At 40.8% G+C, this 27,990-nt stretch overlaps 1 protein-coding gene across 6 annotated transcripts in view; it reads left to right on the forward strand.

The window, feature by feature from the left end:
• Positions 1-13,152: 13,152 nt before the first annotated feature.
• The window catches only part of Erbb4 (erb-b2 receptor tyrosine kinase 4), a 1,076,808-nt gene continuing 1,061,970 nt past the window's right edge, over positions 13,153-27,990 (forward strand). For 4 of the 6 annotated variants that reach the window (XM_016008144.3, XM_016008143.3, XM_016008142.3 and 1 more), the window contains exon 1: positions 13,735-13,953. In XM_016008144.3, the coding sequence (XP_015863630.1) occupies positions 13,872-13,953 (82 nt within the window). In that variant the 5' untranslated portion in view covers positions 13,735-13,871. Of the gene's footprint in view, positions 13,954-14,921; positions 15,068-27,990 lie in introns of those variants that run through there. The other 2 variants (XM_006989868.4, XM_076550193.1) reach the window with 2 other exon arrangements.

The raw sequence follows: 27,990 nt of genomic DNA on the forward strand, positions 1-27,990 counted from the left end.
GAGGTGAAGGGTATAATAAAGACAACCCATTTAGTACTGAGTGAGTGCTCCAAAATCTTTCAGTCTCTACATGTTGTCTAGTGACGGGTCTCTGTTGATTACCAGATTACTTCTACTGTAAAAAGAAGATTCTCCGGTGAGAGTTGAACAACGCCCTGATCTATGGGTACAGCAATATGTCATTAGGAATCATTTATTGCCATGTTCATTTAGCAGGATAATATTACTGGAGTTTCTCCTGGGGCCCATGACCTATCTAGTCTCTGTTTCTGGGGTCTATTAACAGTGTTATGTATGGGTGCCATCTCATGCAGTAGGCCTTAACTCTAAGAAAAATAAAGTGGTTGGTTACTCCTATAAGATTTATGCCACTTGTGGACCAGTAGGTGTATCTTGCAGACAGGTTGCTTTTGTGGTTCGCAGGGTTCAGAACTGTGCGCTACTTATGATTCCTTTTCCCCTCTAGTACGTGCGTAGTACGTTCTATCCCTACTAATGCTAGACAGCAGGTGTGAACCCTCTAGTTACGCACCGGATGGATTTCGCCATACCTGATGACATATATATGTGTTATGTTCAGCAAAGGGGTCTATCAGGTTGTGAAGGGTAACCAACAGAATTGGCAATAGCCTGTAACGTTTGAGTAGTTTCTCATACTCCTTTGACCAGTGACTCAAAAATAGGTAACCCATTCCTGATTTAAAAAAAACTAAGATTTGTATTTTATAGCAGATGATCTCTCATTAGGGATATTGTCTCTCCCATTACATGGTAACTTCATTTAAACATGTATGTATATGTTTTAGAAAGTTTCTACAGTAGTGGATGAATGTCTTTATCATGGAATTTCTTGGAACAATGGACAAGTGCAGACTGATACAGTTTGAGGAGAAAAGGAGCTCCCGAGTTCTGCTGGGAAGAACTTTCTTATTTATCAAATAATACGATCTGTTTTTAGTAGATGACCTACCGAACATGACCAACTCCTTGCTTAGTTTCCGAACTGAATGGCTGGAAGAATTTTCTTTTTTAATTTCCGTTGGCTTCCGGGGATGAATTTCAGGATGCCAGTGACTCTCATTGGAGATGGCTCAACACTTTGGACTCTGAGATTTGGCTCGCTGTGACATGTCCACCTGTCGTTGGATCATTAGTCACTGTGTCTTGTATTTTGTGTCAGAAATGAACCTTCTCTCGGCACTGCCAGTCCATAGTCAGCACTTTTTATCAGCACCAGGCACGCGTCCTACTGAGGAGTTTTTAAATTTTGACTATCTGCTCTTGGTTTCCCCTCCAAAGAAGCAATCAGTCATTTTTATTGAAAAATAATTACCCAGATTGGAATCAAGGCTATATGACAACCCAGCATCCTGTAGGAATACTTTAATAACGATTCTCAAAGTTAGTACCTTTTTTTGATCTGGATGTCACTGAAGTTTTCATGGAGGGAGATGACAATTAAGTTTTAACTGATAGTAGAAGAGAAAGAAGAATGAAGAGAGAGAACTAAAAAAAAGAATAGGAGAAGCCCCCTAACATCTCGTCAACACGGAGTTAAACGGCTGAAACTCCAAAAGTCCCCCAGCATGTCTAGGTGTGAAAGTCCTGTGATGGGCTTATTTACTCCCTGAAAGGGTATCTTCACGTGCAGTAAGGGAAGAGGAGTGAGAGAAATCATGTTCCATATCTTCCATGAGACTTCACAAATCTAAATTTCTATCCATTCTAAATGCTGAAATTCTATTCTTGAGAAAATAAAGCCGAACATAAGTTTAGATAGTTCTCTGGTTTGTGTGACAAAACACGCTTGAGTAAGACGTGAAGTTTGAGGAAATAGGTATCAATTTAATGACCTCTAAACTTCAACATTAATCTGCCCCCTGTTCCATGTATTTTATACCTTTATACACAGGCTGTAGCTGTTTTTGCATCTTTTCCCTGTACCACACAGAACCTTCCCTACCTTGTGAAGGTTCTGCTTCAATGCTACTGATTTCATTTGGTCCAATTCCATCTCTCCAGCCCAAGTTTCTCATCATGATTTGCCTCTTTTGAAAAGCCTGTATCCTGAACCAGCTAGATGACACACAAGGAATAATTCAGGGTAAATCACAGCTAGAAGCCAGGAAAATTCTATTGCTGCTATGGTAAATTCTCTTCCACATATATACTCTGTAACATTGAACAGAGAGATTAATATAATATTAATATTAATATATTTCTATATGCTTACCACTTAAATACCTTTCAGTGGATTATTTCACTTAAAATTTAGTGCAAGCCCATGAAACAGGTGTTATTGCTATCCTCTGTTTACATGTGGAGAAACAAAGCACAGATTGGGTGAGCACCTTCGCTTAGGTCACTCAGCTCGTGAGAACCAAAGCTAGCACCTGAGCCAGAAAGCATGGGGTGCAGAACTTGTGTAAGCTGCCACTGCATAGCTAGGCATTTCCTCTGGGCCAATAACTGTGCTGCATGCCTAATGTTAACCTCAGACAACACGTCCCGGCTCAGCCCACAGGATTTATTGGGCTTGCCAGGAAGCACAAGAGACTGAGGCAGAACTATGAAGAGAATTCATTTCTATGTCACTAAAATACCAGTCTGGTCCCAAAAGCATCCTTTCTGGATTATACATAACTATCAGCCGTTAGTACGGCCAGCCACCAGAGCACTTTTATATAAAGTGAGTGTGAAGCGCAAGTGATGTAGCTATTTTAAAGCTTTTTATATTGCCAGATGTTTTAACATAGAATCAGTGGCCAGTTCACTGCAGGGAAAATTTCCTAGTATCACAGGCTATATAGCTAATGAAATCAGCAAGAGGATACACAGTAGACCCCTTTGGTACCCTAAATTGAAGTTATTAAGAAATGTTGGGGAGATTGTCAGTATTTATTAGTCGTCAGAGCCAAATTTCATGACCTAGATTTGATCCAGGGTTGCTTTGGAAACAGACATTTGGTTTGTCCTTTCCAGCACATTCCTCTGCTTAGGCTGCACACACCGAAGCATTTAGACCTGTCCTTAGAAGTGCTGGTGACACTTTTATCATGGAAACAATTATCTGGCCACTGGATGCCACTGTTGCTCAACCAGAAGTCAGAAAACCAAGAAGTCCTGTGGCAATACAATATTGGCGAATTAAAGAGCATTACTGTTTTTATTGGCGGTGGACCTGTGCTTTCAAACTATTTCTGTTGACGAATACATTCCGTCTACAGGAGTTGCAATTTAATTGCTAAGAGCAAGCAAAGTTGAGAGAAGATGCAAATGCTTAGCAACTAATTTTTGGTATACTTTACTTTCAAATACACTGTGAGAAAAACAGTGTCCCACCCCTCCTGCTTAGTATACTGTAGCCGACAGCCTCCATTACTTACCAGCTAATCCTGCAGAAGAAGACCAAACAAGGTGTCATGGCCTTAGGCTATCAGAAGGGCCTCTTCATCTTAACAAAGGCCCTGGGGTGAAAGTACTTTGCATGAACAGGCTCGGGCTCATATATTCAGATACACTGACATCGTTGCAGACAGGGGGCCTAAAGCAGCTTTTCCGCACATCCTACAGACAGAAACATTTAAAATAACCTTACTGTATACTTTTTAAAAGCAGTAAGAGTTGTGCACTTTAAAAAAAAAAAAGAACAGGTAAGATTTGGGAGAAAAACGCTGAAGTAATACATATCCATGAGGTCAGTTTAGAAACAACCCTAATTGCTTTGTCTGATGAGATTTACATAGCAAACAGTTCTGATTAATGGACAGTGAAGGCCATGGACAAAGGAACCTGCTTTGGTAGCTTTATGTCACTGTGGGATGTGGGCCTTCCAATTCTGAAGGCATGCTAGCTAGCACAATTAGTTATTCTGTACAGAGAGGCAGATAGAGCCTTGGTCCTTGTTTAAATATTTGAAGCTATTCTTTTTATCTTACCAGCTAGGTAATTTTATTTATATGGCTATCAACCAAAACCGCCAATTTTACAATATTTGCAAACATCCATCTCTCAAGCACATTTGGGAAACAGAAGATTTTTATTCAAATGACCCCTTTCACATCATAAATGTGAATGTATAATAGAATTTGCATACATGCATAAGTGGGGTCAGTTACCTAAACATCCTTTTTTTCTTATAGTTTAAAAATAAAATGCCCTTAGGCCGGGCGGTGGTGGCGCACGCCTTTAATCCCAGCACTTGGGAGGCAGAGCCAGGCGGATCTCTGTGAGTTCGAGGCCAGCCTGGGCTACCAAGTGAGCTCCAGGAAAGGCGCAAAGCTACACAGAGAAACCCTGTCTCGAAAAACCAAAAAAAAAAAAAAAAAAAAAAAAAAAAAAATGCCCTTATAGCCTTGTAGTTAGCATTTTGCTGTCATTGAGATTTTCTGGCCTCATAGAGTGTAGTGGATACTATATTAAATATATTTAATTTGAACTCATGTTAAATGAAAATTTATATTTTTATCTTCTACTTCATTTTTTTAAAAAAAGACCTAATTAATTTCTCTCTATAACATAAACATGTCAGGGGGAAGTGTATGAAAATTAAAAGGGAGAAGTTATATGCCTGAAGTAATATTTGCATTGGAATGTAAAAAATTTGTCCTAATAAACTGAAAAAAGAAGAGAGTAGAATATTAATCATTTTAGGTGGTAAAGTAGAAGTATCTAACAGCATATTTGGGTGAAATTATATGTGTACATAAATATATGCTTTCATAGGTTAGTAATATACATATATTGATTTCACAGCAAATTAAAGTTACAATGCACTTGTAATGTTAAGACATATTTAGAATTACCTTTTGGATCTAAAAAGTATTATCATTGATTCATACTCTTTTAAACATTGTTTTGTGGGATTTATGTTGCAGAAAACCTGCTGACATTGCTGAGAAGGATTTTCTGCAGAAATACTGCAGAGACAGAGAACATCTTGGGTTGTCATTCTCAGCCTATTGCATAGTATGTGCTCCAGCGTGGCCAAGAGTTCTGAAATGGATTCATAAGTAAATGCAGGGTGACAAGTGGTCATTTCATTTGTTTAAAAGTATTTATTTAGCAAAGTCGCATTAAGCTGGATGAAGCGGACCGCTTGTGCTTTCCCATCCTAATAGACAACAATAAATGATCACAATTGTTTTATTTTCTTCCACTATTTGATTAGACAAAGAACATTTTTCTTTCTCTATCAATGTTAGCCAAAATAACGGCAGAGAAAGCACATGGAGGCAGCAAGCATGTCTTATCTAAAATAAATGTTAGTACTTTATGCTGCGATAATACCTGTTAATGGAATGTTCTTTAAAATATAGATTAAAAAGCACACGCTCCTGAATGGTGGTTTAGATGGATTAAGGAATTATTACGTAGAGATATGCAAGGGAAGAAATCTTTATTCAACAATTTACAGGGAGCACTGACAAATGTTTATAAATTTGTTTTATTATTTTTTGCATGTGTATGTGTGTGTGGTACGTATGCAGGTATGTTTTCACGTTCCGGTGGGTGGAGCTGCACATGTCGAAGTGGGTGCACTGTATGTGTGCCTGTGTGTGGAGCGGTCAGAGGTTGACTCTGGGAATCTTCCTTGTTTCCTCTTCTCCTTACTCTTAGACTAAGACCCCCTTCCTTCGGCCAGTCTGGCTAGGCCAGTTGCCAGTGGTACCCAACACTTACTGGTGCAGAGGATCTAAACCCTGGCTTCCACACTCAGCCATTTCTCTAGCCCTGATTGGTGTTATTTTTAATGTAAGTTATCTGGATCATGAAATGTAAGAAATGATCAGTATGTTACACGATACTAAATACTATTAAATGATATAACAAACATTTCACTAAACAAGTATTGAGCACCATTTAAATATAACCATGTTCTTAGCATAGACACATTAATAAAGTGTTTTAAAGTAGACTGTCTGGTTAAAAACAGTGGCTTAAAATTTATTTAACTAAGTCGTCCCAATTATAAGTAGGTAGAATAAAAATATTTCCCTTATTTAATGTAGCTTTGTTATTTTTTTTTAATTATTTTTACAAGTGTAAACATCTTCACAACAGGCTTAAAATTCAGTCCCGCTTTACCTTTGTTTCTCTTAATAAAATTAAATTATGTGGTGCCATTTTTTCACAGAGTTTAGTATTATGAACTACTGAGATATTTTGTACCACTATGACTTATTTTATTGATACACTAGCTGTTGCTAAAGTGTTTATTGTATCTGTACTTATATAAATGGTATATCATTGTATATATTTGGGGGATTAAGTATAATATTTTCATATACATGTATAGTAAATAGTGATCAAATCATGATAACAGCGCATTTACTGCCTCAAACATTTATCATTTATTTGCATTAAGAATACTGTTTTATACAATGGCTGAATTAAGTTACATTCCTATCAGAGGAATGTAAGGCTGTGCCTTTCTCCACAGCCTTGCTATCATTTATTTTTGCCCTTCAGTTTATTGGACTTACTTTGTTTTATTTATTTTTCTCGTTATATTTTCTTCTTAAATGAAAGCTACTATGCGTAGTGTAACTGGTATTAAAGTGAGTTAAGTTGCTAACCACTGTCATTTTGATACATAGTTATGTCATGATTAGTGTTATTAAGTACCTTTGCACACATATTCAGCCATTATATTTTCTTGAGAAGTCTTTATTAAGATCATTTAAATGAGATTACCATCATTACTAGTGTTACTATCACTAGTGGATATACAATTGACTACCTCGCATTTTGTGTATTTTCATTCCTTGTCATATCGGGATTATACAAACATCTCCCATAGATCCTCCTCACCCTGCTGGATCTTTCTTTGACTGTGCAGGAACATTTTAGTTTGGGATAAATCCACTTGTCCATTTATACTTAGCCCACATTGGTGTCCTGAAATATTCTCCAGATGGTTTCTTCTAGAGGTGTCATGTCTCCATTTATGCCTTTTGACTTGTTTTGAGTTGACTGCTGTAAGTCTACTTCCATGTTTTTGTATATGTATATTCAGTTTTCTTGAACAAGTCATTGAAAAGACATTGTTTTCCTAATGTACGTGGTTTTTTTTGTGTGTATGCGTGCCAGAATTGGTACACAAAGATGACTATGGATCGAAATATATTCATAACTATAACTCCTAAACTATATTCTAAGATACCAAAGATAACCTAGTAATCTCTTTTATGACAGATCAACAGCAAAAGCATTTGTCAGTCTATCAATATATATTAATAACCTCCTTCTGAAGAGAACATATAAACACCACCATGTCTCCTTTTCTGAATGCTTTCTTCTATCTCACTAAATGTGGTCTATGTATGTTTTGTCCTTTATTTCTTTTACATGTTAAACTACCTCGTGAGTCTCAATAGTCCCCATAGCTCCTCTTATGGGCCCATCCCAGTGGTAAAGAGAGTAGTAAACACTCGGAAAAAGAATGTTATCTGAGATGCAAAGCCCAAGAACATAGGAAATTGTGTCTCATTTGCGGCTAGGAAAAAGGAAAGACTCTGTAAGGTATCTTGGCCTCACGATGTTTTAGGAGACAGGAAGATTGAGTAGGAGGGGGTGGAAAGAGGCTTGAAGAACTGCAGAATTGGAGAGGAGGCAGGGTTAGACTGGGAGGTAGCTGAATAGGCAAAGGAAGGGAAAGGATTTGTAATATTCAAAGAAGAGGACCCAAATTTATGAGCCATTCTGAACTCTTAGAACCTTTTCGCTGAATCTTTAAAGGGTTTATCCAACCATATAGAAAAGAGATGGATACGTGGTTCCCAAATGATTACTTCAGCTGTCTATTTAGTGGGAGTTCAAGAAAAATTCTAAGAGTTCTCTGTGACTGTACATAGAATAACATCCATTTGGGGTGCATGACAAATATAATTTTTCTTTTGAGAACTCTGTGTATTAACTGTAACATCATTAAACTCTTTATAGAGTAAAAAAAAAAATACAGAGAGAACAGGAATGTAAGAAAATGATTTCCTCAATAAATACCCACAAGAGTTAACTTACTCTCAAGCATTTAGATATGAAAAGGGACAAGAATTCCTCCCCTTTTTGTTTTCAGTCAGTAACTGCAATTGATTGTTGACCTTGTCTTTCTGGCGAATACACAGAACATAAGAACATCATTTAAGAAAATATTATAGAGCCGATCCACAAGAGAAGTTTCCACTAGGAAATTCATTTTTGCCTAACATTTTGTAAAAAGCTGTTTTGTCTATACAGCTGGAATTGCTTTGCAGTTTTTAATACAAACTATAAATGTCTTTTAAAATTTGGACAGATGCTGATGAACAGACATAAAAGCAATGGAGATTCGATTTAGCTATGTTCAGTCGCTCCTCCCTAGTGTTTAGAAAAATTAAGGATTGATGATTCACATAGAAGGAAAATAATAGTAACCCAAAGCAAAATATTCTTGGGGAGATCCTTTTTGGATACTAACAAGCTTAGCAGACACATTTCTTTAGTTAATATTTGCTCACATATCTTTTAAAACATTTGAATTTTAGTAGTTTTTGTTTTTTTATTGAAACAGAATATCTGTTAACTTAGCATTCTGTGAACTCAGCTGAACAGTAAAGGTGTTATTCCACATGCTAAGTTAACCAACCAAATACAACCATCCAATCTGGTGTCTGTTTTGTGTTTTATGGTTGTAATACTGACTATGATATACTTTTCACTATTTCTCCTTTTCCATACGAACAGTAAGATCCAAATTAGTTGTATTCCTATTTATGTATTTACAGAAGCTTCATGTTTGTTCCCCCAAATCCACATATAGAAATGTTGAAATCTTTCCTCCATGAGAAAGCTGTAAGGGGTAATGAGGTCATCACAGGAGAGCACTCAAGGATGGGATCACTTCCTTTGAAAGAGACAGATGACCCCCTCCTCTCTTCCCTGTAAGGAGCCATAAAGGAATTCTATCTGTATGCCAAGACCAACTCAGTAACTTGATCTTGGACTTCTGGGTTTTATAAATGAGAAATAAAAGTTAGCAAAACCACCCAGTCCATGGCATTGGTCAAAACAGCTCAAGATTAAAAACAACAATGGAAGGTGTGTCTGCGCTGGTGGCCTAGATGGAGATGCCTGCAAGGGTTGAGTGAGGGAAATGATGTGGGAATGCCAGAAGGATTTTGGGCATATGGATATTTTAACTTGTTCTTAGAAAGTTATAAGATAAATCATGTAAATATAATATCTTAGATTTGGGATATCACTACCCATTTATTAAATGTAAGGCAATGGACACAAGTTAGTGAAATGAATTACTTGAGACCACAAAATAACTTAGAAAAAATGATGATGGACAGAAGGCAAAATTAAAATCCAAACCTTATGTTTCAGTATTCAGGAGAAGACAATTGATTTATATTATAGTCTCAACTTTCTTACTTAACTCCAATTTGTATTTATGGCCAATGAGATGAAACTATTTAATCCAGTACATTTTAGCTGATCTTGCAGTAGGTTGTGCAAACAAGCTGCATATGAATGAATGATGAGGTTGTAAGATACTGTCAAAGGTGATACTAGGCAATTTTTATTGCAGTGACAAAATGCTTTAGCAGATCAACTTAAAAGGAACCATGCATGTTGGGTCATGGTTTTTGATGCATTTGCTCTTAGGATGTGAACTTCGAGGCAGGGAGCACATAGTAAAATAAAGCTGCTCACCTAAGGTCTGCCAGGAAGCAAAAGCAGAAAAGACTCAAGGAGTAGATATGCCCTTGAAGGCCCAACCCATCTCCCCTCACTTGCCCAGCGACATACTTCTTTCAACAAGGTTCCTCCTCCTGATAAGTCAATCACTATGAATTCATCAATGAATTTCTCACATTAATGAAATTATTGTTCTTGTGATCTAGTTATCTCTCAATAGTACCACCCGCTGAGGGTATGGAGGCGGGGAGGTAAGCCTGCAACATTTGGGCCTTTTGAGGTGACTCTTCATAATCAAACCATTATGGGATCTTAATTGTACATGCAAGTCCTGCAACTAGCAATATTGAGTCACCTATGAAAGGGTAAGGGATACGGGGGATACTGGAAAGTATCAGAAAACAAAGGTCTGTGTAGGGAATATGGCTTTACTCAAGGGGAGTGATGAGAAGATAAGCCAGAAAACTGAAGCACAGCCCATGTGAAAACATCCTCTTTGAGGAAAATGAGGATCTGTACAACCTCATTCAAGCTGCAAAGTTCTTTTCTCATGCCCTACAGTTCTGGTTTCAGATAACAAAATGAAAACTGAACTAGCTTGATGAAAACACTACAAGGAGAGCTTGAATGCTGTCCAGACCCATCTGGACTTTTGTTCCTTTCAAATGATAGTTTCATTCTTTCTCATCGCACAGACAGACTGAATGTGAACTTTCTCTTTCCCAGGAATGAAAATCCCAGGGAAGAGACTTGGTGGAAAGGACTATCTCCCGTGTAATCAGTAGTGACTGGGACAGTTTTGTTTGGTTAATTTGTCCAACTTAGAACCACTGGAGTGTGTGGTAAGGCGGGTGGATTTCCAGATTCAGAACATAAGAATTGAGGGGAGGGGGACTCAGGAGATCATTCAGGTTCCTTGTTTGTAATTCGCTAGACCACAATTTACTTAGTTTGCCCCCCCCCACATGTTTTAAGTCTCAGCAATACATTTCAGTCAACCGATAAGATTTTATTATAATGTAACACTGGAAAGTGGGGAAACACAGAGATCTGTTTCTGCCTCTGGCAATTCAGATAGCATGTCCTTCCCTTACCAGGTAGAAAATGTTCTCTCTGATAGTGTTCCTCCTTATGCTGACTTAGCAGACATGGGAAGCTGATGAAAGAAGACATGTAAAGCCAGGGTTCTTGGGTATTTTTTCTCATTCTTTTGGCCCATTCCCCATACATCTCTGATCCTAATATTGCAATGATCTAAGGCAGGCTTTGAAAAGGGAGACTAGCCACCATTAAATATGGCATGCTTCTGTAAGTTACAACTTTCCTGTCCATTTTGGAGGTTTGAAAGCTGTTGTTCAAATGGCCCCCTATGGCTCAGTCTTGATTAGTGTTTCATTCACTCAGAACCAGAAAAATATGGGTCAAGACAAACTAAATCAAGATTTAGATTCGAATTGTTGGTGCATTGGCAACATAATTGGTGGGAATAGTGTATGACCTCTACAGAAACAGGAAAAAACTATGAGTTGTAACTAAAAGTCTTCTCTGGCCAAGAATTATTCTGGAAAATATAGAGGTCTTGCTATGGATGGGCAGCAATAGCAGTATAAAAAGTTTTTATTTTTCAGTACTGAGAATTGAACCTAAGGTATCATACATGCCATGAAACTCAGTTTGGACAAAAACAAAACAAAACAACAACAACCAAAAAATAAACAACCCTACCATAATGGATAAAACTAGAAAACAACTTGAAATGTTTACACATCTGATCTTTTTCTCACAACCGGAGCTACAATGTAGTTATCATAATTTGTTCACTTATACAAAATAACTGTCACCAGAAACAGGAGTCTAACAAAATGTAGAAGCTTAAACTCCCTCCAGTCCCCTAGAAGTAGCTTGTTTTTTTTTTTTTTTGTCACTTAAATTGCTATTGTGGCGACAGATGTAAAAGTAAGCAGCTTTTATAGAAGAGGTACCCGAAGGTAATCACAAGCTGACGAAGACAAGTCAACCGGGTTGAGAACGCACCGAAGGAAAGAAAAGAAATCTGAGTGGGAAGGTGATAAAGATGGAATAGAGGTAACTCCCGAGCCCTGTGTGTGTACCGCTGTAATCAGTGGCATTCTAGTCAAGTTCCCATCGCTTGCTCTGGGCTTCATTTTTTCCTTGCCCTAAGCTGCTTCTGGGTAAAAAATACTCTCAGCGTGTTTGGCCTGCAGTGGGTCCAAGGAAACCTTTCAAGATTCAGCCTTCTCTTGTGGCTGTTTGCAGCTGCCTGGAAATTCTTAAGGGATGGGGTCATAGACAGAAGATGTGGGAGACCAATCGTTCCCGAGGAAGCAGGGTGATTTGGTTTTAAAGCACCCTTGATATTTTATATTTATTTATTCGCTGCTTCTAGAGAAGGGAAAAAACACACCCACATAGAATACCCTTAAAATCAGCAAAGCAGTAACAGTGACTCTCTAATGGCCCTGGCCCAGGCTTGGAGTAGTTTTAGAACTGTGGTCCTGCAGATCACAGTAGCCCCTTCCAGAGCATTTTAGGCTTAGAGAAACCTAGTCTCACAGCTCTCAGTGACCTGGAAATCATATACCCTGCAAAGGGAGAGTAAGGACAAGGCCTCACACTGGCTCTGCTATGGACTAAGCCTAATGTCTTGAGTGCCATAGTTACATCTGACCTCCTAGAGTCCTTCAGACTGAACAGCACAGGCTTGAGATAGTTTGCATAATTTCAGAATCAAAGATGTGGTTTTTCAAATATGGATTTTTTTTTATTTTGGCTCAGTGTCATCTGGGGAAGATGGGAGAGATGGCATATCTGGAAAAGGAAATATTGGTAGATTTCATCTTACCTGCGGGGCTACCGGTTACCTACAATATCCATCTTAAAATACTAAGCATGGAAGGTGATGGGGTGCTGGAGAGGGACAGAGATACTCTGCCCAAAGCAAACGTTGACTTTGTCTTTCCAGAAAAGTCCCATGTGAGGACTGACACCTAGGAGCAATCAAGAGAAAGGTGTTTTGCTTGTGTCAAAAAATTCGTTCGGCCAGCATTCCCTCCGGGGGACTGACGACTCCACGGGGGCCAGCCGTCCCGGGCGGGCCTCTGCCTGGGCAGCCACAAGGGGAGCATTTCACACAGTGGACTGCACGGGGCCTTCCAGATCCCTCTTCCCCAAGCCCCAACCCTGACGCAGCTCCCTCTGCCTGACAGGTGTTTTCCCAACTCTGGAGGCCCAGGATTTTGGGGAGTGTCTGAGCCAATAAGATTTCTCCTTGGGGGGGAGGGCGTGGCTACATGGGTCAGAGCGGGGGCGGGGCTTGCGGAGCCGAGGAGAGCCTAGCTGGTTGCGTGGAGGGTTGTTTGATTCCCACCCCCTCTTTTTTCCTTTTTTTTTCCCTTTTTTTTTTTCTTTCTCCCTGAGTCTTATTAATTTCTCTGTGGGGCTGCGGCTGGAGACCGTGGAGCGCTGGATATGACGCTCGGAGCTTTAATTACCGCAATGGCTGGACAAGTGTGAGGAAAGCTGACAGTGGGGAAAAAAAGGGGGACAAGATCGAAGAGACGCAAAGAAGCACCCCCCCCCCATCCCTCCTCCTTCTCCTTCTAGATTTGGACAGGAGGTGCAAGGAGACTGAAGAGAGAGCTGAACATAGCCCGGCTTTGGGGGAGAGGCCGGAACCCTGCCGCCTCTTTGCAATCAACTTTTTTTGGAAGCCTGTTTTTTTTTTCCCCCTCTTTCTTTTTATTGTTGACCAACCAGTGAGAGAGAGAGAGAGAGGAGAGGGGGAGCGAGCGAGCGAAAAAGTGAGGAGGGTGCGAGCGAGCGGAGGAGCACTCGGGGAAATAGCTGCACAGTCCTGCCTGGAGCACCAGCCGCACAGTCGCGCACACTCCCACCCGCGCGCGCACTCTCCCTCCCGCGATCCCTCGCCGGGTCCCCCGGTCCCCCGGTCCCCGGGCCCTGGAAGCCACCGGCACCGACTCGCTCGCCAGCCCCGGGGAACCCGGGCACCGCGCGCGCCGCGCCCGCCCCCCTCGCGCCCCCCACGCGCTCCCGGCAGAGAGAGAGAGAGAAGGGGGGGAAAAGAAGAAAATCTCCTCCGCGTGCCCGCAAGGGGCTATGCCATTTGGACATGTAATTGTCAGCGCGGGATCTGAGACTTGCCAAAAATGAAGCTGGCGACGGGACTGTGGGTCTGGGGGAGCCTTCTGGTGGCCACGGGGACCGTCCAGCCCAGCGCTTCTCAGTCAGGTGGGTCGCGCGGTCTCGCGGTTTTCCCTCTCGCGCTCCAGCTGTTGAACCCGCCACCGCCTCGGGTGGGTGGCTTCCTTCTCCTTCTCGGCCCTTCTGTCACCCACTGGCTCCCAGGCTCGAGGGAACCATAGGGACCCGGCTGGCTTCTGGCTTGGGTCGCCCCTCGCTCCAACCCAAACTTACCTTTGTGTGTGTGTGTGTGTGTGTGGTGTGTGTCTGTGTGTGCGCGCGCGAGCGTGTGTTTTTTAATAGATGCTGCAAAGGAGTCCGCTTTTCCTGCCTCCCCCGGGATTATTTGTCGCCCCCCTCCTCTCTCTTTAGCCCCCTTCTTTCTTTCTCGCGCGTTTTTTGGGAGCCTAAGCGGGATCGCTTCTGGTGGCGCCCGTTGTTCGGGGCGTGGGAGACAGAAGCCGGTCCGTGGAGGTTCTCTCCTCCTCCGGCTGGGCAGGGAAAAAGAAAGAAAAAAAAATAAAGAAAAGAAAAAAAGAAACAAAACAAAACAAACCCAAACCCAGGTAGAATCGCTGCACCTCTTCGGGCCGCAGGGAGGTCGCTGGGCTGCGCCTGCCTGCCTGCCTGCCTGGCCTTCCTGGGGTGCAGGGCTGCAGCGGGTGGAGCGCGGGCCGGGAGCCCGGCTTGGCACCTGAGCGTGCTTGCGTGCGGCCGCCAGCCCGACTCTCCCCGTACCCTGCGGGGTCACACGGGACGCAGAGCCGGGGGGCCCCCCGGTAGCTGGAGCGCACCGGGCACGCGCCTCGGCCAGGGGCAGGGGACTCGGGGCCTCCTCTGTTGGCATCCCGGAGCTGTCTTGCGATTGACTTTGGGGGCGCTTGCTCTCCTGCCTGCACGATCTCTTTAAAAAAAAAAAAAAAAAAAAAAAAAAGCCTGGTATACTGAGCTCAGAGCCGGCCTTCCCACCCGGTGCTGGGCTTGCTCCCGGAAGAGTTCTTCCAGTAGTGCAACTTGCGGTTGGCCTGAGTCCCTCCAACTTCTGTTTACTGCCCGGCGGGGTTCCTGAGCCCACGGGTGGCGCTCATTGACTTAGCCCGAGGCGGACGCCTTGGCGGCACCCCTAACGCGGCCACTGTTGGCCAGAGCGCCGGAGCCCCAGGTATTTGGACAGAAAAAGGACTAATTGACCCCGAGGGGCAGCGCAGTGTCAGTGGCGTGCTGGGGCTACCAAGGGCCAATGACAGCAGCTGCGGCGTGGTGGAGTTCAAAGTTTGTCTTTTTTTTTTTTTTTTCTTTTGACACTTGGGAGTTTCCCCCGGGATGAGAGGAGGGGACAGCACAGGACCAAGGAGAACCGGTGTGTCTGTTGCGGCCAAGAGGGGGTGAGAAGAGGGCTTTTGGAGAGGCAGGGAGATTTCCGGAACCTTCCGGGGCTGGTGGCGGGAGCGTGGGAGTCAGCTTGAAGAGATAAAGCATTCAGGAGTGGTAACAGGGAGAGCTTTAGGTCCCCAGAGGGTGTCCTTCTGACCTCACCGAGAAAACAGCAGCTTGCTAGTTTTCCCGCTCCGCCCCCCCCCCCCCCCCGCCTCCTCCTCCTCCTTGCCTAGTAAATAACAAGTTACAATCTCTGAGCGGTTCAAAATGACCTTCGAATGGCACATGTGCGCCATTTGTGCTGGCCGTTTGCACACTCCCGGTGACTCCGAAATTCTTCGTGCATACCAGTCCCCGTGCCCCAGCCACCTCTGGAATCACAGCAGCGAGGACTTGGGATTCCAGGCGGCCGCCTAGATACATCCTTTTTCTAGCTACCCACTCAGAGCCCTTCGCCTTTTCCCCTCAATGGCTTGATTATGCACATTGACCCATTCAAAAACACTTGCGACTGTCACGCAGGCTTAGCCGAGAAGAATTTCTATCAGGCCACCCTACCAGGGGGCTGTCTGGCATGGCCTGGGCCGCTGGGGGATCTCCCCCGCTTCGAGTCCGCAGCAATTTGGTATTAACTGTGCAGCTCCCGGTAGGGCTATGCCGAAAAGCCCTTTTCAAAATTTAGGCAAGGAATGTAATCCAAATTAGTTCTGCAGCTGTCCCCTTCCACGTCTCAGACGACACCAGCTTGCGCCCTAGCTCTCTCTCTGCTCTGCTCTGTTCCCTGGACGAATCGTCAGACCCACAAGTGAGCCCATTTAGAAGCACGAGGATTAGCGTGCCATTGTTGTTCGCGTGTGTGACTCTGTACTTGAAATTCTGGGGGCACAAAAGAGAGCCTCACTTGTTCAAAACACAAAGTGATCTAGATGAAAGGGCCGCACAAAGAAAAGCTCTCGGGTGCATCCCTGGTATAATTACAACAAGCATACTTCGGTGATCTATTGGAAACTGTCAGTGCCCCCAGGGACTTTTTTTTTTTTTTTTATTTTCAGGCGCCCCACCGCACCTGGCAGAGAAAGTTCAGCTGGTTTTAATGTAGTGCTATTATAAAAACAAGTAGCTGTCTGGTGAGCGTGAGGCTCTGTGGCTGTGGCTGTGCATGTGTGTGGCTGTCTATCCAAGTAAATACATACTGCGCGTCTCCTCTCTCGCGGTTAGCAGTCAGGAGCAGTTTGGAGGAGTTTGTTTTGGTCCAAATGAGAAATTAAGTGCGGATAAGTAAACTAAGCTGCCAGAGGGCGACAAGATGTTGAGTGAATTGCTTTTAGATGAAACAAATTAAGGAAACGAGGGAAGACAATCTGCTTTTCGCATTATTAGACACGCTTGGAGTTCAGGGGAGAGTGGCATATTTTTGAAATGCTAATTTCTTAAGCAGAAGGAATGCACCTTATTTACTGCTGTATGTGAATGGAATAAAACCATACAGTGGGAGATTCTCGTCTACGATCTTCAAGATGTTTCTTGGGAAAACTGTCCGTAAGAAAACTTGGCTTTTATTTTGCTTGAGGGAGAACAAGTCAGCTTTTGAGCATTTTAAAATAATTCTGAGGAATTTTTGACTTATTACTAGTGATAAATTTTATCTATAAATGTTTTTAGTCCAAGGCCTTTCTATGGCAATCCCACCCGAAGGGATAATTCTACAGTGTTTGCCTTCTTTCTATGGTGGGACTTATCAATATCTCTTTTGTGCACCGATAAAAATATACAGTAGTGTTGAAGTGGCATTCTCTTAAGCCACCCTATGTGATGGACAAGTCCATTCTCATTCTCATGTGCAAGTTACTCAGTCCCTCCTGCTTTTCATTCCATTAAAGTGCACACATCTACAAATTTAAGTCACATTATTTTCCCCCAAACGTTAGGTGGTATTCTACATTTGAGATGAAATTATTAGTAAAAGTAAAATGACAAAAATATTACATACTTTTTTTTTAAATGCATCAGTCATCTTTTCCAAATGTATTTACAATGAGCATGTCCATGGGCACACTTCACAGCCCTTTTGTTCCTTTAATTTTGAAAACCATGCATGTGTGTACAAGAGAGCTTAAGAGAAGGACATGTTTTCCATTCCGAATACTTCTAAACAGATGACTACCTCTCACTGTAGCTGCAAATTACTTAAAAATACTATAGGTTTCTACGGCTGAGATGAAGTGGAGTCTCTCTGATTCTGCCACGATTCCTTGTTCCTCTTTTCAACTCAAGTGCCTTTAGTTTAATCATGCACGCATAGAAAGTCGAATTTCTTGAAAAATCAAGCACTTACAGCTTTGTATATACATATATATTTTTTTCATTTAGTCCCTGGAAATGTGTCCTAATTAGGAAATTACATCAGAATGTTTACTAGGGCTTGAAGGGGATGGAAGATTTATGTATCTTCTATTCTAACCTGAACACAATGTTTGCATTGGCTGATTTTTTAGAGTCTGCATTCACTTGGTAGAAAATCATATTTCCTCCTCAAAGTGGATTCAAATATTTAGTATTCATGAGCTTTCATCTCTTTGGTTCTTAAATAGAAGTACTATTTATCATCTGTCTCATACATTCACCCTTTCCATTACTATGGATTCCTTACATATTATTTGAGTTTAGGGACATATGAATACATATTTTCCCTCCCACCACTAAGTATATTCATTTGTGTGTGTGTGTGTCTTTCCCTGTGACCTGCCGCTCAGCCACTGCAGGACTTCTCTAAGCCAGCTTTCATTCTTTCTCTCTGATAAATCTGATATGGCTGGTTGGCTGAATAATCGTAAGCCATTCCATTGCTCAGATTTATTCCCGAAAGAAAATAAAACGGCATCGATCCTAGATCACTAGGGCATCTCGAAAGCCCAGACTCCAAGGCCAAATCTTCGCACAGAGCAGTACCTCTCTCCCTTGGGCTCTCTCCCTCTTTTCTCCCATTGACCATGGGAAGGTGATGACTGCCATCCAACAAAAGCTACTGATACAAGGAATTGTGCTCTGGGTATTCTCCGAAGCTTGATTACAGCCACCTTGAGATTAATGGCTATGTAAAGTGTACATTTTACACAGTATACTAAATTAGCATGTCTTTAATATTGCACTGCTTTTTGTGCTATAACCAGTCAGAAAATTTAGCTTGTGTTTTCAAAATAGCAATAACTTTTGGTTTTACAGTGTTCTGCTCCCATTGGATGTCCAGAAGTGATGTGTAAGTATCCAAAACCTAAATGAAGCAAATGATCAGAAAGGATGTTCTGTTACCAGCAGATTTATTGGCATTTGATCTGCTTAATTTCAAGCTTCTGAGGGATACTTTTTTGTATATATGTAGTTACATTGAAATTAGCTAATACATGTTCAAATCTACAATAGTCTATAAAATAGTCTATATGTGTCAAGAACATCCTGTTGTCTGACATGCTGAATGTGCTATTACAGAGTAGAAGTTGATCATAATACCAATTTCCTGCCAGACTATATCATCATAGATGGTCTGTTATATCAACATTTCACCATATTGAATTAAATTGGGTCTTTTTTTCTAATACTCATTTTATGTAATATAAATGTTGAGTAGTCAGAGAAAAATATTTTCATTATTGCTAGTAGAGTTATTTATATGAGTTTATAATGAGAAAGTATTTTGATTTTTTTCATTTATTTGTTCTGAATAAAAAAAGACGATAGCTCAATGTTTCCTAAAACAGTAGCACTTCTACATAATTGTAAGGAGAACTTACCTGCCTATATTGCAATTAAGAGCAGCACAGACCATAACCATATGGTTTAAATCAGGATTCCTACATCCTAGGGACAGCTCTTCTAAATGTTTTCAGTATCTCATTCTATGCCTTTTGAGTGGGATTACCTGCCTGGGGGAAAACGCATGTAAGATACTATATATTTCTCTACTGTGTAGCAGTTTTCCACAACAATGAGTTTAAAGACTTCTGTGGTGTTGGGATACATTCTAGTAACCAGTTAATTGCTTTTGTACATGAAATTCAAGTTGTACATACAATTAATACATTTGCACATGTGTTGAGAAACAACATAAACTCACTAACAGGCTGTTTCTGTCTAGAAACCACCAGTTTAAAGAAAGGCAAGGTTCTTGACTCTGTAACATTTGTTTGTGAGAACTCTTTCCCTCAAATAATACTTTTTGGAATTGCTCTATGGTCTTCTCAGATTTCATTGTTCATGTATCTTTCTGAGTTGTTGGTATTTTGACATGTAGAATTAAGCAAATTTGTTTTTCTGAGCTTTAACAAGAAGCTTTAAAGTTACTTTCTGGCTTTCTTGTGTTTGATACTTAAGCAAGTCCTTGCTAGATTTAAAGAGAGGGGGAAGCCTTCTCACTTTCAGTACACAATGTTAAAAGATGTGGGGAGTGAGTCTAAAGAGATTTTTTGAACAGAAGTAATTGTCTCGTAGTTATTTTTGAATAAATGATCGCTTCTAGGCCCATCATTTTGCACAACTCCAGGGGGCAGCAGTCGCACGGAATTGAATAAGAGCGGCAACGCCTGCACTGTGGGTAGTGCATCCGCAGCCCTGGTGTTGAGTAATGCTAAAGAACAAATCACCGCAATAAATGCAAGAGTTGAGGACTCCAGCGTAAGCCTTTGAGAGAGCATGGGTTAGACTTCCGGCCTATTTGCATACTTCCGTGAGTGCTAACTACGACACCTCCACTATTAACAGCTTGAATATTTTTAATGATTTCATTGGAAAATGGGTGTTTCAACCTACAGGAAGCAGGAATCAATTGTTTTACAGTTATTTTTGTGAGCCAATCTCCTGTTGTTGGGTAAGTTGACCTGTATAGACCAAGTATCCAAAGCAGGTTTTTACAGCTGCATTTTGTGACAGCTGAAGAAAAAGAGCCGACTTCTTGGCACTTACTTTGGAGGCCTCTGATGTTTCCACCTTTTCCTCTCTGCTGTTCTCTGTTCTTTCTCTGCTGTTTTCAGAGAAATCTAAGGCTCTGTAGAAGGTCCTGATCTAGTCTTGTCTTCTCAGGTTTTTTTTTTTTTTTTTTTTTTTTTGGTTTTTCGAGACAGGGTTTCTCTGTGTAGCTTTGCACCATTCCTGGAACTCACTTGGTAGCTCAGGCTGGCCTCGAACTCACAGAGATCCGCCTGCCTCTGCCTCCCAAGTGCTGGGATTAAAGGTGTGTGCCACCACCGCCCGGCGTCTTCTCAGTTTTGTAAAGAATGTAGAAGCAGGGGGAAACAGGGTGTTGTTTCCTGTATTATTTTTTATAAAGTACATAAACATGTTTGAAAAGTCATAGACAATGGAAAGAATAAATAAAAGGTTTTGTCAAAGAGAACAGTGAAAATTATGATGAAACAAATATAGTTCTCTCCAAGGCAAAGGCTGTGTAATCAACACTATCATTGTTGTATGTAGGTCACCATATTGGATTGCATATATAATTTGTGCAATATCATGAGATGATTAAAAAATAAAGCACATTGTCAGGAAAACTGTCTGAGGATCTATATCTGATTCTCTATGCCTACTCTAGACCCTGTAATCCACATAGGAGCAGCTACATAAGGATTTGTATGGAATGGCACTTTAAAGCATCACTTTTGGAAGCCTTCATGAGACCAAAAAGTAGAGATGGTTGTTTATCTTATCCATAATAATGTATTTACTTAAACAAAAAGGACTGTAAAAAATACCTGGTGAGTTCTTCCTCACCACTACGTTAGTGGAGGCCCTTAACCAATGAATCCAAGAGAGTCTATGAGAGTCATCCAGGCCGATCCTGAATCCAAGGCTCTTATTTCCAAGACAATTGTGTTCTCTCATGTCACTTTTTCTTTGAACAACTACATAAGGACAGTTTTCAATACTGAGACTTTATGGGTTTGTTTCCTTGGCACAATTGCGACTCTCTAACTGGCTTTTCTGCAAGACGCTGCCTCTAGGCTTTGTGACTTGCAATGCTGTTGATCTACCTTAACTTGTCTTGTTATGGATGAGCTCCTTGAAGTGTCTGTGTGTTCTTGGACACAATCCACATTCTTTTGAGTCCTAGTGACAGAAAAAAAAGATTTGAAACTTGTTTTGGCAGGAAGAGTCACTTCCTGTTAGGAACTGGAAATGAAAATGGACCCCCCCCCAATCCATAAAAGATTAACATAGACACCATGAAACTTCCTGTGCAACATCATTAAATGTCTCTCATGAGGATATCTCAGGATCATTACTCTTAATCATGTTATTTCCAATATTGTAAGGGTTACTGAAGCAAGCTACACACCATTAAGAATATACAAGACACAGTTTCTCAATTCTGGGAGTTAAATGAACAGAGATCAAGCTTGTCTACTTACATGCATCTAAACATACATGCACACATCTCATCGCCACTTTTGAAACACAATTTAAAGGTGTTTAAAGAAAATAAAATAATCACTTGTTTTTTTCTCCCAAACATCAGATATGTCAACAATCAATTTTACTACTAGATCTTTACTAATCTTTTGAGTTTTAATATGTCTATTTCATATGCTTCTGTATTAATGAATAGCCATGGTAAGCCCTTACGATAAATGGCAATCACAAGCCACTTCAGGCTATCTGTCTTCTGGTCTCCTTTCCCCTAGGGTGTCTCATAGATGATTAGGACTGAAAACATTGTCCATGGTTTCTTCAAGTCCATGACGCCACTATCTTGAACAACTACCAGCATGCGTAGTTCTCCATTTCAAGATCAGCCCCATCACTGACAGGGGGAACCTAATAGAGGTCTCAGATGGTAGTAAGTGCTCTGGCCTAGGCAGCTCCTGTTCCTAACATCTTTCTTTGTCATTGTTTGCTCTTACTCCCTGTAGCCCTGCAGAATATTTGATTATTAGTTTTATTAATTTCTTTCTGTGGGGACCTAACAGAACTCAACAACAACAACAAAGCAGATTATTTACTTCAGATACATATAAATACTTTCATTTTAGGAAGTTCTTTGGCAAGCCATTTTGTCTCCACAGTAATACCAATTAAACCAGTTTGCTTTTAATAAAAATTGACTGCATGGTTTATTAAAAATCTATCCCTAAGTTGTTTTTAAATAAAAATCTTAGACAGGTCAGGGAAATGTACCATAACATCTCCTTGCCTCTATGAACTTCTTCCTACCACTGCCAGATTACGATTCTAATACAACACATCAGTAATCCTAGTTTTTAGTGAGAACTAATGAAATTTAGACCAACACCTGTGGAGCCTCCACAGGACTGGACTAGGCCCTCTCTGAAAGCGAGACAGTTGCATAGCTTGATCTGCTTAAGGGGCCCTCTGGCAGTAGGATCCGGATCCATCCCTGGTGCATGAGCTGGCTTTTTGGAGCCCATTACTTATGGTGGGACACCTTGCACAGCCTTGATGCAGGGGGAGGGGCTTGGACCTGCCTCTACTGAATGTACCAGGCTCTGCTGACTCCCCATGGGAGGCCTTACCTTCTTGTAGGAGGGAATAGGGGGTGGATTGCGGGGGAGGCTGGAGGGGCTGAAGGAGGAAAGAAAGGGATCTGTGACTGGCATGTAAAATGAATAAAAATATTTCTTAATAAAAAAAAAAGAAAAAAATCATAGTTTTAATTCTGAAATACCCTGTGAGTTCCATTGTGAAGTTCAAAGTCTGCTTAAATGGTCTTCAATTTTATGCCTTAGAGTTTCTTAAGATGTAGTCTGCCTAAAAGCCGGTCTACCCACTAAGCTTTCCAAGGTCATGCCTGATTATTGTCTTGACTTCTGCTGACTCCTTTCCTTGTATTTCCTGACTCACTCGATGCCTTATAAGAAAGATTTTGCACATTGTAAGTTCATTTTGAATCACATCTGGTCATTATTTCTCCCCTAAATTGACTACAGCAGCCTATGAACCTTTTCGGCATCACCTTGTTCATCTATCATCCAGTTTTCACCTTTGACTGCAAGTTGATAGCTTCCAACTAACGTGAGCCAAAGACGTAGCAAGCCCTTAAAAATATTTTTTAAACTAAAGGATAATATACACTTGCTGGAATAATATTAAGCTCATTCATACACGGTTCTTATTTGTAATTAAATCATTTTGTGCACAATGTAAGCTGTTCTGAAACATAAATACAGAATTGTTAATAATAGATATTAGTGGTGTTTACCCAGGGCGTTTCTTTGGTAGCTTTCTTGTGCCTCTGAGGCTATTTCTTCAAAGGGAGCCTTTTTAAGATTGTATCATTTGAAACCCTTGCGCATTTTTAGAGCTTGCTCATAAAATGATACCAAGTATTTCTGTTCATTTTATTTTTGGCAAGTTGGAAAAAAAAACGTGAATATCATCCTTAAACACGTGCAACTGTTTTTTAATCCACTATTTTTAGGTTAAATGGTAATTATAGTGCTGCTCCTTTTTCAGCACTCACTTAAACTTTTTAATCTGTTTAAGTACTAGGGATTGAGCAACCACCAGCAATGTCCCCTCTGCGTGTTGGGACCATATTAAAGATTAGAGAGCCTGGTGGTTCAGAGCATGACTCACTCTTACACAGGAGCGAAGCTTGAATGCCTCGTATGCCTATCGGGTGGCTAACAACCACCTGTAACTCCAACTCCATGGGCCCCATGTCTCTGGCCTCTGTGGGTACCTTCTGACCCACGCATATGTGGCATACACTCACACAGATACATGCATACACACATGATCAAAAGTAAATCACATCCCCACCCTCCAAAAAAAGATACCCAAGGAGCAGATATAAGATGTTTAAGGCACCAGACTTTTCCTAATAAAGGACAGCTGACAGCAAGCAATAAAACACACTATTAAAATATGTCATCAAGAGATCTTGCAAATTTGGGGGAGGAATATTTGCTTTCAGGGAAATTCTAATAAGAATCTCATGAAAAAAATGAATTACAGACAGAATGTAACATTTTTCTATTTCTAGATAGATGTGATAATATAACTTTGTAATAGCTAAGATTTCTCGGGTTCCTGAAATAGACAGCTAGACATATGCTTACCATTTTGAAGCACTCTGTGAAGAAAGCACTAGCAATGCAACTGAATAGAGAGATGATGGGGGTCCTCTGGCTGCTCTTTTAGATGACTGATTTGTATCCTGAGAACGAGTGATGTGTTAATAGTGTCTACAGTCTCAAACCCTACCGGGGAGAGTGTACATCTGAACATTTTTCCCTGTCAGGTTACCTCATTCTAGGGAACTGCCAGCCTTTCTAGGCCACTTAGGTGCACCAACTGGACTTAAACCTGTAATTGCCGGAAAGAGTTAATGCCGCTTTTCTAGCTAACTGTAGAGTGAGGCCTTCATTACTGAGTCCTTATTATTTGTGAGAAGTGGGCATGGGGACGACAGCACCATGTCAGAGGTTATTTGAAAACTTTCTTCACCCCCTTTCTTTCAAAGAGACTCCATGAGAAGGGGGCTGGAGGGAAGGGTCTGGAGTTAACAGCACTTGCTGGGGACCGGGGTGCTTCAGCACCAAGCATTCCCTTTGGCGGCTCTCTACCTCAGAGGATCTGATGCCCTCTTGTGGCTCCGTGGGCACCTGACCCTGTGTAGTGAACCATATATAGTCACGCAGGCTCACACACACACACACACACACACACACACACACACGCACACGTAAACAACTGACATTTAAAGAAAGTATCCACGCTAAGAAAGTTTGGGTCGGAGACTGCTGTTCCTACCTGCAGGTGAGAAAACAGAAGTAAAAAAAAAAGTCTTGGGGAGGAGCGAGCCTGTGTGTTTAGCACTGTGTGTTCCAAAAGCCAAGAGGCTTCCCCTCTGTTTCTTAGGGCCCTGAACGCACGCCTTCCTCACAGTGGCAAAGGGGGTGGTGCCCCACAAAGGCATGGCTCCTCTACCTATCTGCCCTCTGGGTCAGAGGAAGACGTCCTGGGTCCCTTTTTCTTCAGGTCAGCAGCTCTTTCTACTTCCCGTATAACTACGTGAAGATATTTGTCTAATAAAATCTGCTCGTTAAGGAGACTTGGTGCAGGTCGCTATGAATGTTGCAGACTATAGTCTGCTCATTTTGTTTCACGGTTGATCTTTTGTTTTGTTTCTGCACAGCCTACGTGCAGACAAGCTTCCCACATGCTCTATCTTCTTCGGAAAACAAAACAAAACAAAACAAAATCGACCTGAAGCAGGAGCCTAGGAATATATTGGAACCAGATTTTGCATGCTTTCCTTAAAAATGAATGAATGAATGAATAAATAAATAAATTAAAAAATAAATTTGAAAAAGACACAGGGCCTTGGGACACATCAGTGTAGGGAAGCGCAAAAGTTCAACTCTCATGGTAAATAAGAATCATGATAAACCTGCTTGTGAGTAAACATTGTACATTTTAGGACATTTTTAAAATGGGTCATGTAAGATTTCTCATGTGTTAATTCTGTAGTTTATAATGTAGTTTAATGGAATCGTGGCACTGCCAGTTCTATTATGTGACAGCTATATTATTAAGGTCCTATTCCTTAAAATGTAACTCGCTGGAGTTTTAATCACATTATTTAACACGGATAAAATTCTATCTTTGACTTTTACCCTCTGGATAAGTTAAATGTGACACTTTTAGTCACAATTGCCATTATTATTAGGAGTGTCTGAAACAATGCTTCTAAATTAAAATTAGTAGTCGGAGGCCACAGACCTTTGGTGATAATTTTAACTAATGTATCAGTACATTTGAGAAACAATAAATGGATTAGTGTTAAAGTCATACACTTAGTATGTAAAATGCATCAGCTAAATAGTTAATATTTCCCAGTTGTTAACTTCAAATTTAGCAGCCCACTGTCCCTGGAGATGTATGAAAACCACTAAAGATGTGCCTGGAATTAATGGGAACTGAGGTGATTAGTATTCAGATATAATTCTTTACTGGCCTTTTTCTTTTCTTTCTTTTAAGTACAGGAGGAAAATTGAGAGTATATAAAAAAAAGACTTTGAGATAAATTGAAATAGACAAAACATTTCACTCAAGTGTTGGTGAAAGGGGTATTCATTATTTTTGCTGAGCTTACTCCATTGCTTGTGGCCAGAATTAGCACGCTGTGAGCCAGAGAAAGAGATAAGACCAACAGAATGGCATGCGTCTAATTTTGTTTAGCAAATTTAGATCTGATACATGCTCCTTTACTCCTACAGACTGGCTCCTTCATTCCTTGAAAGGTGCAGATTAAGCCTGTCTCCTCTAGTTCAACAGCTTTTGCTCAATATTTATAGGCTACATAAAAATAATTCTCTAAGTACTATATTTCTCACTGGCAAGATGAATACTGTCAAGGTAGATTTGTTAATGGGGGGGAAAAGAAAAAAAAATTAAAACAAAGACATTTCAATGGCTCCAAGTCTGCCAATAATAAAAATATGTAGAAATCTCTGCGATATCTTTGTTTCAAAGCTGCATATGAGACTTCATGTGTAGTGAAGGTTTCTTTTCTGCTTGTAAGACAGAAATCCCATTATTTTGTGATCATGTTGTGATTTGAGTCTGCTAGAGGGTTCAGACTCATTCTCAAGCTAGTGACTTACTGCCACACAAACCAATAGAACAGAGCAATCCTGCAAGCCTCAGGTATTATCACAATGGATAAACTTTGGTGAGATTTCTAAATGAAGTAAAATTACACTAGAAAATTCTCACAAAGCCCGTGAACCTTGAAGGAAATATGATTCTGGAAAACAATAGGAAAAGATAATATGTACATTTGGAATATTTGAAGGCCTATTTCCAAAAGAACACTAAATTAAAAGGTATCAGAAACATGTAGTGTCTGTTGTGTACCTGCTAGACCTTGGACATGACTGGAGACCATATTCTATATAATCAAGCTTACAATAGAAAATAATTCCCATATTCATGAATTGTTCATCTCATCATATTGCTAGTGGTTATGTCAAGGTTAATTTTTTTTCCAAACCGCTTCTTTCTTGATTACGGTCTGTAGTAATTGTGTATGTGCTGATAGAGCACAGGAAAGCTTTAAACTTGAAGACAGTTTTGACTTCATCCTGTGTCAAGATCAAATGATTATCCATGCTTCTTACTGAGATATATGAAGAAATGATTTTATTGTTTATTTCTTAGTTCTAGCAATTAGGAGAACGTTGTTTGGCATTTAAAAAAATTCTATAAATTCTCGCATAGGATTTGATGAACAAAATGTATTGCATTACCTGCACATGTATTTCTTAAGATTTAATTGTCTACTAAAGTAGCAAAAAGTACATTCTTACTTGACAGAATATTTTAGTTTCTTTCTCAGGAACTCTTTCCTCAGATTTACCCAGTTAAACAGCTAAAGAGTTAACATCAGACACATTAATTTGCTTCCATATTTCTCTGGCATGTGCTGTGATTCTCCTGTTATTAGTTGTTAAATATCCTTCATATTACCCTGAATATAATAACATTTACCCCATAAGAGGTATGTGTAAGTTGTGTGAGAGTCTATGTTCACAAGTGTATGAATGTGTGTGTGTGTGTGTGTGTGTGTGTGTGTGTGTGTGTGTGTATCCATAGGGGCCCAAAGTTGACATTGGATGTCTTCCTCTACTGTTTACCACTCTATATATCACGGTGGGGTTAAACCCAGAGCTCACCAATTCAAGCTAGTTC

Source organism: Peromyscus maniculatus, chromosome 13 (genome assembly GCF_049852395.1).
Source record: "Peromyscus maniculatus bairdii isolate BWxNUB_F1_BW_parent chromosome 13, HU_Pman_BW_mat_3.1, whole genome shotgun sequence".
NCBI classification, from domain to species: domain Eukaryota; kingdom Metazoa; phylum Chordata; class Mammalia; order Rodentia; family Cricetidae; genus Peromyscus; species Peromyscus maniculatus.